At 43.1% G+C, this 14,567-nt stretch overlaps 1 protein-coding gene across 1 annotated transcript; it reads right to left on the reverse strand.

Moving 5' to 3' along the window:
* Positions 1 to 4,325: 4,325 nt before the first annotated feature.
* Positions 4,326 to 5,969, reverse strand: nkx3-2 (NK3 homeobox 2). Its single transcript, XM_056293143.1, has 2 exons — positions 5,354 to 5,969; positions 4,326 to 4,831 (listed from the first exon to the last, which is right to left on the reverse strand). The coding sequence occupies exons 1-2, from the start codon at positions 5,748 to 5,750 to the stop codon at positions 4,395 to 4,397; spliced, it is 834 nt and encodes a 277-aa protein (XP_056149118.1). The 5' UTR covers positions 5,751 to 5,969; the 3' UTR covers positions 4,326 to 4,394.
* Positions 5,970 to 14,567: the final 8,598 nt, after the last annotated feature.

Genomic DNA, 14,567 nt, shown 5'->3' on the forward strand with positions numbered 1-14,567 from the left:
ATATGTTGGAGTGTGTGATCGCCGTCAAACAGTTTACCAAGTAGGGCAAAATAAATGTGACATAATGACAAACAGTGACTTAAGTTGATTCCGTGTACACAGGCCTACACTGTACTAGTAATTAACAGTAGCTAACGGGCAGGTCTATACAGAGATCCGGAGCTCTGTTACTGAGACTAGAAGTCCATTCCGGTGCGTTAGCTCTAACCTAATCTCTTTTTTCTTTTTTCTTTTTCATTTGGAAAATTTCGTTTTTATATACAAGGGAATATCATTGTCTATTATTTGGGCTCGTGATAAATTGAGTTTTTCTTCAAGTTTACCCCCGATGTTTTTTTTTTTTATTATTCATTTCAATTTGATCAACCAGGCTTCAAAATACACACACATCAGGGTAGGCCTGATGTTACTTTGCTTGAGCAAAATTTTAATACTTTCCCTCAATCTATCTGTATTTTCCACTGAAACAACTTACCGATACCGTGTCCTGCTACTTTAAACAGAACAGGCTTTTTTTTATTTACCCCCAAGGAAGTTCAAATCATTTGTACATATTTATGTATATATATATGTATATATATATATATATATATATGAGAATAGATTAAATACAGATGGTGTGATATTGTCATACAATTTTGAGATGTCTGTAGGCGTCACAATGGACATGAGTTCGGTGCTTTCTTTATGGACCCATAGTCTTTGTGGCTTCATACATGGCAACAGTCTGCCGTCTGAGGACACCGCCTTAAAACCCAACACATTAACATGGGCTTCAATTCATTAAGATCAAGTGTGACAAAATGAGCAAGAACCTGCTCTCGTATGATGATTACTTTTTATTTTCAGATTGGCCTCAATGAATAACGAGGGATCGGATTTATAATTACACTTCACAATTAGCGGACACTTTTATCCAAAGCGTCGTGTATCTGACAGGTAGTTAGCTTGTAAAGCATTAAGAGACTTGGCCACGGACCGTTACCGGAGCCTCGCCCCAACCGGGGTTTAAACCCCCGATCTCCGGCGGGGAAGCCGCGTCCTCACCTAATGAGCTACGCAGCTGTATATAACGTACACCGCGCAGAACAAGCCCTTTACAAGGTGTTTCTGACACTAAGAAGAACCACTTGGTCCTCTCCAGCCTACTTTATCTTGGATTAAATGAGCGCTGTCTGATTTTAACCGCCTTGCACAGGATGAATCTCATCGTCGCGGTCGGCTCTTCCCGGCATGCATCATTATTTATTGCTGAGGGCAAGCGGAGACTCTCGTTGACACGACAGCACTGGCTCTTCTGCTATTGTGCTTTGTCTGGATAGCCTTTAATTCAATTATAAGTCGGGACGCTATATATATACAATCATTTATGCCTATTACGGAGTCATGTGGCCTGTGGATAAAATGTCAAAGAATGTGGTAATAAATGTCAATTTTCTATCATTAATGCTGCAACGTGATCTAGAACAACAACTGGAACGTGTCTCGGCGAGAGAAAATAATGTCCGTGATTACGGCTCATTATATACGTCAGGTGCATTTGGCAGAATCGTGCGTGACGCACAAGATCACGAAGATCCGTGCGGACTTACAAGTGTTGTTGGTTGTCGAGCAATAAACTGAGGAACGGTGAGAGAAATGACAGTGAGTTGTTGTTCATACGAGTGTGGGATTGAGGTAATGAGCTATATAGGGAATCGCTGATTGATGATGAAAATGCCAACATAAGTTGTTTTTTGTTTTACGCGCAGCGGGGAGTGCGCGCAGTGTTTGTAGAATGAGAGAAAAGGCCACGGTTCAGGACAATGTTTAAAAACGGATATGAGGCTATATTATGTCTGTTAAGACAAGGTTTAAAGTGGGCTTGAAACTATATTGTGACTTTTTTTTTTAGTTAAGATGTGAGTGGGGTTTTTTTTTATTCAATGCCGTGAGATACGTCTTCAGGCGTTCCCATCGTGGCGCGTAACGATGGCGCGTGAAGGGCTCGCACAAAAGCTAAAGAGATCGAGATATTCTCTTACGTGTTAAAATTAGGAGTTTCATTTGAAATGTGGTGTCTCAGGGGGTAAGTCACCTCTGAAATGTGCGCATACCCATTTACATGTCTAATTCCGGCACTGCACATTATTATAAGGTTAGAAGGCAGTTTTTCCCACCGAGCTGCATGCAAACGAGTCAAGAGTATAGGCTGACAGTGGAATGGGGTTAATGCACACCAATGGGGGTGTTTGCATTTCAACGATCACGGGGATGAAAAGAAAAGCTCCCGGGATATTTCTCTCTATATCAGATATCTTTGTACATGCAGGTATGAAAAGGGGGACACGTCGTGTCAGGGATGCATGTGGGACGGGTCCAGTCTTCAGTGTCCCTCAGTTCTTTAAGCTCCGCCGGAGAGCATCATTGTCCCTCACAGAGGCCTTGAGTATAGGGATGGAGGAGGATGGATGGGGTGGTACCAGCATCTGTAGGAGCTCAGATTTTAAGGTACGTGCATATATATATATATGCTCATTTTAGGAGAATTGCAAGACGGGATGTTGATTAACCCAAACTCTATAGATCCGGTTAAGAGCATTGTAAACATATCACTACAATATAACCCAAGATTTTTCTTGATGGCTTCATTGTCCACAAATCTCGACGTCTTTGCTCATTTTCAAAGCTGATCTTTTTATAGGTGAAGTCTCCAGGCGTAGTCTTTGATTGCAAGCTTCTGGTTCTTACAGCTACACGAGTGAATGTCATCCAGGTTCAGACATCCTCCATGTCACCCCTATGTGTGAAGACAAGCCCAGTCTGTACAGTCAGCTACCGCCTGCTGCCCATTAGACAGTCATCGGTTCATGGCCTTGTTTGGCAGCGAACATCCCGTTCACCTTGGCAAGAGCAGAAGGGCTATAATATCACCCCCTTAGAAGGAAAATAAGGTTTTAAACTGGTATTTTGTTGTTATCTAAGTACCTCTGTTGTCCATTGTGTCATCCAATGAGTTCACCAACAGCCCCGCAATACGGATATTTTTTCCTCCCCTATGCCAGTATATGGGACTTAGGCCTCCTTAACCCTCCAGTAGTCCTCTCGTTGTGTTGACATACACCCCTAAGGTACCTGTCAGTTTACCCTGTCTGGGATTCACAGAGCTATTAATCATTGTTTGACAGGTTGTGTTTGGAAAGGAAAGCCATATAGTGGCCTTAAATGACAACTTAGCTGCAAACTGGGCCAAGTGCAAGGGAGAGGAGCAATACATCAAGGTAGAGAGATGAAGACAGTGAAGCGTCCACAGCTTACTGCTGCTCTCTGGATTCATTTTACATATTTTATCATATGCGCATAGGCTGTATTTTTTTTATTTTCTTCATATTTTCTATTCAGGAAGTTTTAAAAAGTCCATAAGATGTGGTCAAGCTTACTCCAGAAGAGAAGAATTATCCCTAGACCTTGCTCAAATTGACAAAATGTTTGATTAAAAAAAAGATATGTGCAGAAGTAATGCATTTTTACGCAGACTGTGTGAGATAGAAATGTTATTATAAATGTACATGTTAAAAAACTTAGCTCAGTCTAATTCTGGATTAATGCGCTACCTCACTTTTTCGTTTTCGTCAAAGTGTGGCATCCCATTACAGATAGAGCAGCAGGCCTGTATATATTGTTATTGCAATGCCAAATGAGAAGGAAACATGAGTGGGCAAGCCTATACTATTTAACGTTGTAGCCTATAATCAAATGTTAAAACAAGATGGCATCCAATTTTATATAAGGCCTGATATGTTTTAATGTTGGTTTTCGATCTAGACAATCAACAATTTACACAATAGAAAAAAGGGTACATTTCAAAAAGAAGTTATGAAGGATTTTGTTTGCCTGCTACTGCCACGGCCACCTTTCATGTCGAGAATACAACAACAACAACAACAACAAACCTGGATTTTTTTCTTTTCTTTTCTTTTTAGACAGATAATGTACATGCTCACACTATATGCTCAAAAGTGCTGAAAATAGCTTACCGTTAGCAAAAAAAAAAGGGGAAATAAACTGTAACAAAAGTTAAGTCACTTGAAAAAAAATTTAAACGGAGTAGCCTATATGCAAAATGGTCCAATCACTGCAGAGGTAGGAAGACGCATGTCACCGAGGCCCCAACACGTTATTCTGCAACAACGGCCTGAAGTGTCAGCACTAAAACAACAAATGTGATATTTTGAAGTCTAGAAAATACCATGAGGCAGTTCAGTTGGTGACATTGAGCTGGTATCAGTCCACTCAGCCCCCCACCCCACCCCCCTCCTACTCCTCCTCCCTTTATTTTCTTCGTATGACTCATACAGAGGAATTGCTTTGATTTCCTGGAAAACACAAATAAATACACGAGGACCACGAGACTGTCATTGGTTCCCAGCGCAGGCGGAGAGCGTCCACGCCGGAAGGCAGTAGGCGTAAGGATAATAGTAGGAGGGCTGGAGGGAGAGCAGCGGGGGCCGCAGCAGCTCCCCGGGGTTGTACTGTCTCTGGTCATCGCGGACCAAAACCTTCACCGCCACTTTCTTGGCTGTCGGTGCCGACGCCATCAGGTCGGCCGCCATCTGACGACGTTTCGTTTTGTACCGGCGGTTCTGAAACCATATCTTGACCTGGGTCTCTGTCAGCTTCAGCGACGCCGCCAGGTCCGCCCTCTCGGGCCCGGACAGGTACCGCTGGTGGTTGAAGCGCCGTTCGAGCTCGAAGACCTGTGCGTGGGAGAAGGCGGCCCGCGACCGTTTCTTCCTCTGTTTGGGCTGGTCGGAACCTTTCTCACAGCTCGCCTCGTCCGCGTGGTTGGAGTCTGAAACGAGCCGAGGAAGGAGACAAGATAGATATATAGCCTTTATATGTGTGTGTGTGTGTGTGCGTGTGTGTGTGTGTGTGGGGGGGGGGGGTTAAGTTTTCTCCAGCTCTATGGTAGACCGTAATGGACTGTCTTTCACAACTTCTCATAACATGTAGAACTTGACTCCAGTGGGAAGTCGTGTCTGCGCAAACACAAATTATTCCACCGCGCACAATGCTGACAAGTCAAACAACCCCATCAAGATATCGAGATGACGTTTAAAAAAAAAAAGAAAGTGTTATAGGCTTGTAGATAACAAATGGACAAAGCAAAGGCTGGCGAAAAATGCGTGCATTCATAAACGTTAATCGGGGCTAATTGGTGCGTAAAACCGCTCGCGACGTCCGAAATGGTCGTCGTGGAAGCGTATACGGTTAATACGTTGTCAGTGCGTTTGTTAAAACGTACAAATGACAGGCTACTGAGAGTCGTGGACCTATTGTGATATGGTTTCCAACTGTCTCAAAATCCTCTTACCCGAAACGGTGGGTTCGCAGTCGCTGAGCCCCTTTGCGTGATTCTCTACAGCTCCAGATTCGTGGTCTGTTTCCTCCTGCAGACTCTCCTCCAGCACGTCTGAGGCAGGGTCTCCGTCTTTCTCTGACTTGCAAACGGCCAGCGTCTTGCTGTCATTGTCCTCGCTGAGACCCGAGTCCGAGTCGTAGCTTTTCGGGTCGCCGGACTCCCGCGTCCCCCCGTCGCTTCTGCAAGCCGCGGGAAAGTCCGCCGAGGCGTTATTCACTTTTCCGAATATTTTCCAACACGCGGTTTTGGAAAAGCACATATCCAAGTCTGACAAGTGTCTGCTCTCCTCTTTTTTGTTCAGAATTGCTTGAATTGAGAATGGCATCAACGCGTTGCCGCGAACGGCCATTTTCAAAAGCGAAGTTGTTCGTCTTCAAGTGAATAAGATTAACTAGCCGGGATGTGGAGCGGCGTCACTTCATCCACATTTCATTTCCCGCCAAACGCTGCGATTGCCGTTGTTTCTCCTCCGGTGTTGGTCTTTAATTGCATTCCCGCCGGAGGAGCGATGGAATTTTCTCGCATATCCCGAGAAACGATGCTTCTTCTCCTCTGCATAGCTCTGCCATCAGCCCAGGCTCGTTCCCGTTTCCTGCCCTTTTCACAAAGTCCTACAATCCACCCTCACCTGTGACTGACAGGGACTCCTCTCCCTTCCCGATTGGCTGAAAGGAGAGGAAAACTCCTCCATGATTGGCCACTGTAAGCGACGTCCCACTCGAGGCATGGCAGGGCAATAAATGTCTTCTTAAAAACGTGTTAACCCCTCACCAGCCAAACAGGGCTGACAGACAGCCAGCGCGTAATGCGTAAAATGATGCACTTTTTTCTTTTCGTTTGTATCACCTGGGAAGCAAACCAATGGCGTCAGATTGAGATGAGCAAACGGGCCTGAACCCAATTGAGATTTCATTAAGCCACAACATAAAGGCACGTGTAAGTGCTCATTTATCGTTTCTTGACTGGATCGCGCTATGAATCATCACCAGGTAAGCTCGTGTGCGCGCCAAGGTTAAAAGGCAAATGGAAACGCGTGTTCTCCTGACGCGGTGTTGATCCATGATAGCCATAAATATGGGGCTGATGTGATCGGAATGGGAATTATTCTGTCTCGTTTCGCTGTGGGTTTTTGGAGCGGGTCTGGGGGCACAAATCTGTGTTGGCAGTCGTATAGGTTTGGATCGGGCTCATGGCCTTTTGTCGTTGTTCAAGTTCTTGCGCACATCATTTTCAGCTGTACTCGACTGTTAACGGGTACCAGTTAACTTAATGTGTGGTCCAAACATCACCAGTATTTACATGGACATCGCCTATTGTTATAACTAGTCTCCTACATGAATGGCTTTATGTCTAAGGCGACAGGTCTTATTCTACTGACCCAACATACGGCTTATTGTACATGTTCCTGGGAAACTGGTTTTGCACAAGCCTATCCATTACAATAATAATAATAATAATAATCAAGTTGTAGGGTCAAGTCTTATATGCATATTTGTAATAAACATGTTTAAATGTTTTCGTTCATCCTTAATTAATTTAATATATGGTATATTGTATATATTAGGACATATGTGGGTTAACTCTCCTCGTTGACCGAGTCGTTTTGCCCAACTGGTTTTTATATAATTGTCTATAATTGATAGGATCAGCTTGTATTATTAATTCACTATGGATAATTTAATTAAACAGAGTAGCTAATGACGAATACCGAAGCAAAAAAAAAACAAAAAACAAGTTATACATGGTAATATAATTTATGGTTGAGCATAACCGTTATTATTATTATTATCATTATTATTATTGGTAGTATGATTGTTGTTTGCGGTATTATGTATATTAGTATCATCAGGCTATTAACTTGGTTCATTTGGCAAACAAAATATAACAAGTTATTTGTTATTTAATATTGTTATCATTATTATTATTATTAATTAACTATTAATTCTTGAAAATGTGAAAATGGACTCATAAGAGATTTATTCTTGTTGTGAGTTTGCTGTTCCCCAATACGTCCATGCGATGGTAAACAGGGCGTGAGCCTGAGCTGATTTACATCAAATAAACAACCATGTCATCGTTATTTCAGTTTTCTTTTTTTGGGGAGGGGGGGTTGTTGGGTTATAAGGCCTGACCCACACCGACCATAAGTCACTGTTAGGATGGGCTGACCTTCAAGATACATTTTCTGTAGCGCTTTTCTAGCTGCAGCTGCCACTCAAAGCGCTTGACTCTGATGCTCGTCAAACTTTGTTGGGATTAAAAAGAAAATATTTGAAAACACCATCTTGTTTTCTTCTTCCCCAAATCATTTTCCATCTCAGTTCCCCTCTACAAAAAAAGTACTATATATGACTGTGATTTATCTAAAAGCAGCGTCACTACAGCGAACGCCAGCAAATTAACACACACACACACACACACACACACACACACACACACACACACACACATATATATATATACAATATATATTATATTATATATTAGACATAGGTGCCGTGAATGTTGATGCATTTTCAGAGTCCTGGTTGACAGACAGGGTCAAGTGAATCCTGTGTTGGACTAAACGTGTTGCTGTATCGTGATCAACCACGATAGAGAAAGTAATGCAGGGTTGTGTGTGGCCAGCTGCATAACGGTCACCCTGACTGCTGCAGATAGCAGCATGCATGTGATAAACCTGTTGCATGCATACATTATACCATCTAGTGGCCGCTGAACAGACCAGCTTGTCATGTGACTTATGACACCTTGCGTTTCTCTCCCACTGCAGCACACAGCGGATAAATATTATATATGTATATATATATATATACTCTAAAACTACTCAGTGTCCATCTACATGTACACACTATACCTTTATACATGACATGTCCGTTTCTTGTTTGTATGTTGTACATGGAGTTGTTTTTGAGTTTTGCAGAGAAAGTGTGATTGGGTTAAGAGTGGAAGCTGATATTCAGAAACAGAGGAAATGCTTTAGATAGCCCAGAGTTATACCTACCTGTTTCTACGGCTGTAAAATCCTTTCTTTCTTTCATTGTTTTTTTTTCTCCAGCTGCTGGTATTTGTTTCTACAATGTCAACTAGCTAAATCTGAATTACAGTCTAACAGGGTCATTACTTAATTGAATGATGGTGAATTATTATTATCATTATTTATTTATTTGTTTGTCTGTTTTGCATTTGTGTCATGTGGACCATGCAGTGTCATCTAGGAGGGAATAAGACAAACGGCTGACTGCTGTGCAGGTCTCGACTGTCCATGGACTTCATGGTGGTGGTACCTGGCTTTGTTATTGGTGCTGTGAAGAAATAGCTTTGGCCTCTCTCCCTTACTAGACTCCACATGGAGAGAAAACAGCCATTTATGTCTTCTCATACAACACTGCTGGCCCGTGATCACCTTGGTGAATTGTTTCTAGATCAGACGAAGCTTTCACTGGTGCCGATACGGGGGAAGATGGACATGAGCAGTGCGGGAGCAGGTTAAACCGTGGAAGAATCAAAATAGATTAAACGGAAGAGAAGAGAGAAATGGAAACATGGCTCGAGCAGAGTAGATGTATATTAAGCACACGCATTGTGAAACGGCAGCCTGCGCGCGAGCAGGGTCTGTGTGCATGTTGTGCACCAGTGCACGTGTAACCAGTAACATTCACGGGAGGGGAAACACAGCACGTGCAATGACACAATGTACTAACAGCCTATACAAATTAAATGGGAAACACACGCACGCACGCTCACATACGCACACACATAAGTGGAATATTATCGTGTGATACGTCAAATCTGGGATAGCAACAAAGATTATACCAAGTGTCTGGAAAAGTGAGAAAGAAGCAAAACAGCTGGCGGAGTGGTCTGACATGATGTGGTGTCCAGCAGAGCCCCATGTGCCCCACTGTGTTTTGATAAGCCCATTGGGCCCGGGAGGCTGGACACAGTGAGTAGCTGCAAGTGGGAGGAAACATATAAACAGCAGCAGCGATAAGCTGGTGCTGAGTGACTGGAAGTGTCAAAATAAACCAGCTCATGGTTGCATGTGATTGGAGCCTGCAGATCCATGCAGAATTGATCATCTCTCTCTCGGGATACAGTTGAGTAAAACTAAGTCTCAATTTTATAGAAAGTACACGTTTCGTTGTGCCACAGGTTCTGCATCATTTGATTTGACAAATTATTTCATTGTTTTTCCACAGTCTTTGTATGTAAATGCCATTTGATGTTTTTAAAAAAAATGCATATTACAGATGTGGAGATTTGCCTTTGGTTGGTTGAAAACAGGTTAAAAACAGACAGATTAGAAAACTCAAACAGGTAAAAAAAAGAATCCAGCCAAATCACTGCAAATACCTTTACAGACATCACAAGCCACGCCGTCCTTTACATGTGCAAATGCAAACGTGCAGGGAGGCCATCAGGAACTGAAAAGGCTAATGGCAAATAGACCAATGTGTCGCCATATACCAAAAGGAAAAGGGTCCCTACCTACAGCATGAATACATACTATAGGTGTTGTTCATATTCAACATCACGATGAAAATGACATCTGCAGGATCATCCTGATGCCAAGTGTACACGAGGGTCCCTCTGCTGGATGAGAGCGAGAGAGAAAGAGAGAGAGAGAGAGAGAGAGAGAGAGAGAGAGAGAGAGAGAGAGAGAGAGAGAGAGAGAGAGAGAGAGAGAGAGAGAGAGAGAGAGAGCGAGAGAGCTGTTATATCTGCAGGATACAGCTCCTTTAATTAATTCAGCTCCACCCCGGTTGTTTTTTTCATTTATCTGTTTTTTTATGATTTTTACGTTACGATATTTTGCTGTTTTTTTGCTGCCTGTTTTAGCTGCAGCTGGAAAGGAGGTTTTTAATCTCAACGTGGCTTTCCTGGTTAAATAAAGTTTAAATCGAACAATGAATGTGTGTGATCAGATGCATCGTGTCAGGTTTTACTGCTTTGCCATATAAGTTTGCATATGCAAGGAATTTGACTTGCAGGGGTGCTCACTTAAAAACACACACACACACACACACACACACACACACACACACACACACACACACACACACACACAAAGATACGAGGCAACATCCTTAAAAATGGCTGCGCGTACTAAGGAAATGCAAATAATCTCAAGGTATCTGCATATTTAGGATGACCAAATAGGGGAAATGATAATAATAAACTTTATTTATGCAGCACTTTTCTGAACAAGGTTACAAAGTGCTTCACAGAACAGGGTGAGAGGGATATATCCCATGTAGCTCACTGTTTACATGACTTTTTAGGGGTCCAAGCAGCGAAGCTGGTGGAACCCTATTGTATTTTTTTTGTTGCATCAAGCTGGTTATGAGCTTTTCCTTATACGAGGAAGGGAGTAAAGGGATTGTTTACCAACATTCACACATTTTCTCCTATGTGTCCATACTGTCGGAGGGAGAGATTCCCAGCCCCTGCCCAGTACTCGGTGATAAAGATGATAAAGGTAATGGTGGTGCCTTTTCCTCCTGCCTCATGACATTAACGCTATACTATGTTTGAAACAGAAATTCTGCTTGATGCAGCCATGGTAACGTCTCTGTTTCCCCTCCTCCGCTACATGGCGTGTTTATGACAGGCCTCCAGCCTTTGCGTGTCGGTATGAGGAAAGGAGGCTCACAGCATGCCAGTCCCCCACCCCACCCCCAGTCTGATGCAAGAATGGCTGCCAAATTGTGTTCAGATGGAGCAATACATGAGACGGCACTGCCAGAAGCCATTTGCAATAAACGCCCCCAAAGAGCTGTCCTCTAAATTTCCCATCGAATGCAAGATTCACCATGATAGCACCCTTAATCACCCTCAGCGCTGGGAAAAAAAGGGGGGAAAAACTGGAGGGGGAAAGGAGATGGGGTACTATACTAGTCTTAAGTATGCGTTTTAGTCCCACAAGTAACGATAGAACGCCCCCAAATCTCTTTCTCTTTTTTTTCCATTCCCAGAGAAAAATTATCCTCGCATGCGATGAACCACTAAATGGAAGAACTGTTGGGACAGCTCACTTAATACTGTGGAACCCAGAGACGAGGAGGGAGCGGTCGGTCGAAAGGCCCTCATCCTCTTGGAAGCCGATCAAAACATCTCAGCGCCGGCTACATTACCGGGACCACGAAGAACGGGAGCCCGAGACGGGTGTTGTTATGTGTGCGCGTGTACGCGCGCGCAGGAAGGGGTTTAGCCCCCTGTTACGGTCCAATTTGTGGAGATAGCCATGGACATGATATATAATTTATTTTCGGGTCTTAAACGGCTTCTGCTGTTGAAGGGCAGTGTGCTGTGTGACTATTACTCTCGCCTAAATAAAGACGTCCTTCCGAAGAGCGGGCCCTTCACGTGGGTGCAAAGTCCGATTTGAAACGACCAGTTGTGGTGCGTGCGTATAGGTTACGAGTTGACACGCTCGTGAAAACCCCAAGTACCATTTAGAAATTCTTGAGATATTATGGGCCTCTACTTTTCAGGCTTTAAAGTGGACGACGCTGACTGTAGTGCTTTAAGCTGTCTCATAAAGATGAGCCCTGGTGTATGTCGCACGTGGGGCAGAGGTGCCGCCGGACCTCCCCCCACCCCCTTCACAGATGTGTAAAGACTCTCATTTGACTGCGTGGTACCCATCTGAGATACTCCATTTTACAACTGCAACAACTATGGCCGTGTAAATAAAAACCACGCAGACAGTTACAATGCTTTTGAAGTACTGCATATTATTCTGGGCATCATCTACATCAAAATCTTTGCTTACAAAACGAGGTCCTTAAAGAGGATATTGTTAAACTGGGAAAAATCAAGCAATGAAGAGGTGACGTGAATTTTTCTCAATATATGGATATATTGATATACATTACAGAGAGAGAGAGTTAGAGAGAGGGAGCGTTAGATACAGAGAGAGAGGGAGAGAGGGGGGAGTTAGAGAGAGGGAGTGAGAAAGAGAGAGAAAAAGAGAGAGAGAGAGACAAAGAGAGGGAGAAGGAAACTTAGAGGGAGAGAGAGAGTAGCAATACTATGTACAGTGTTACGTCATGCCAATAAAGCCATTTGAATTTGAATCTGAATTTGAGAGGGCTAGAGAGAGAGAGGGAGAGAGTTGGAGGGGGGGTTAGAGAGAGGGGGTTAGAGAGAGAGAGCAACTTAGAGGGAGAGAGAGAGTTAAAGAGAGAGAGGGAGTGAGGGGGTTAGAGAGAGAGGGGGGCTATATAGCACTAAATGAAAGTCTTTACATTTGTGCTGTATACACTTACATACTAGTATGCTGATACACAATAACGAGACTTTAATAACAAAGTACTGGTCACTAAACATTCACATCTCAGGGTTTTCTCTGGCATGCTTTTGTTGCAGCCTTTCGACACCACAAGTCAATCCAGTCAGTCAGTGAGTGGCCTCAACTTTTACCTCAGCCACAAGATTATTTTAATACTGCAAAAGAATGAAAAAGAAAAAAGTAAAAGTTAAGCCGCTACCCCTCCCTGCTGCCTGTCTTTATTTCTGTGACTCTCATATGAAACACTTCTGACGTTTAACACCTGTTAACTTTTATGTGCTGTGAGAGGAGTGGCTGAATGGGAAGCCATTATATTCAGTGCCAGTCGCCTCGGCCAAATCCCCAGAAGAGGAAAGACCACTCCCCATGTGGAGGCCCTCATCCCAGACGGCCTGGTATGGCTCCCCTCGGCTCAAATCTGATAGGTCCTCCATTCTGTTTGACAGTTGTGTGAAACCGCATCTCTCCACAGTTCTCCCTGTGATAAACTATGTCAGGCGGCAGATTGGTTTGGATTATAGGGAAACTGTCCCATGACAAGAGGGTCCCAGAGTCATTCCCTAGAAACCGTTAACAGTGTGACCATACACATCTACATATTCCTACCACTCGTTGTTGTATGTCCATCTTGGTGAGACAATCACTAAATTGCCCTGAATTTTGATAGCCACACTTACTTGACAGGGGATGTAAAAGAGATGTGAGGCCCGTGCACGGATTATGAAAGTTGGCGTTCTCTATGTCTTCATGTCAGCACTAATGCAAAATCTCATATCCCATACAACTAAACCAACTAATGAGTGGTTTACAGGGTCTACAGGATGTAGGCTGACTTTTTAAGGAGGGGTCATACAAACATGTGCGTGAAGCAGGAGCAAAAAGTATCAGTAGCTACTGAGCTATTAATGAGACGGGACAGACACCAGGACCTCCAGAGTCTGGAGGAGTCCAGAGGTAGCACGTCTAGCAGGCAGGTAGTTGGCTTCATGCATGGAACGGCGTATTTCAGAATCCAAATGGACACAAGTTCGAAACTATCAAACACACCTGGGTTTTAGGGAGTCATGCAAATGACCCGAACAGGTGGGTTCAAAGAATTCAAGATTCAAAGGTTTATTTGTCACCCATGTCACGTACAAGTGCAGTGAAATGCTTATTGGCAATTCCAAAATTGTGCAACAAAAAGAAGAACACAAATAAACAGGAATGAAATTAAAAAAGTAAAAAATCCCAGGAGTACACAGAAGGTACACACTGATGAATATCTATATACAAATATGCAAATAATATACAAATGTAGTTGAAGGGCAAACATGGGCTCTGATTTTCATAACTTGCCTAATGGAAGGATGAAAGGAGTTCTTCACATTCAAGATTGAAAAATAGTGGGAGGGGAAGGACTGATTGTGGTTGATAATGACAATCTCTTACAACCAAATCCGAGAAGAAAACAACTTTAGTGTCTAAAAATGGGACCAAAATCAGTAATAAAACTTATCTTTTCATGTCTAAAAACCTTGAGCATGGTATAATAGACATGTTATATCATATCTATTATCATTCACAAATGACTAATATTGTGTTTTTATTATACCTTTATCATCTCGACAACTGCGAGGGAGTGGTCTATTCCTCATTAATTTTCATGAGCTGACCTTTCTGAGTGACAAGTACAAACAAGGGTTGGAGGTCAGGTTGGGCGGAGTTTAAGCACATCATGATTTTGAATGACCTGGCCAAGGGGCAGCATGTATATAGAAAAGAGAAGGGGGCAAGATCTGAGCCTTGGCGGACACCACAAGTCAACTGAGCCATCGAGGAAGTAGAGTTACTCAGAACAATAGAAAAAGTTCTGTTGGTGAGGTAAGA

This window comes from Lampris incognitus, chromosome 1, assembly GCF_029633865.1.
Source record: "Lampris incognitus isolate fLamInc1 chromosome 1, fLamInc1.hap2, whole genome shotgun sequence".
In the NCBI taxonomy this organism is placed as follows: Eukaryota; Metazoa; Chordata; class Actinopteri; order Lampriformes; family Lampridae; genus Lampris; species Lampris incognitus.

Bases quoted from the DNA above. Each gene is read 5' to 3' on its own strand.
- nkx3-2 (XM_056293143.1), bottom strand. From the start codon at position 5,750: ATGGCCGTTCGCGGCAACGCGTTGATGCCATTCTCAATTCAAGCAATT. The intron at 4,832-5,353 runs GTAAGAGGATTT...GGCTCGTTTCAG, and splicing joins CTGCGAACCCACCGTTTCGG to ACTCCAACCACGCGGACGAG.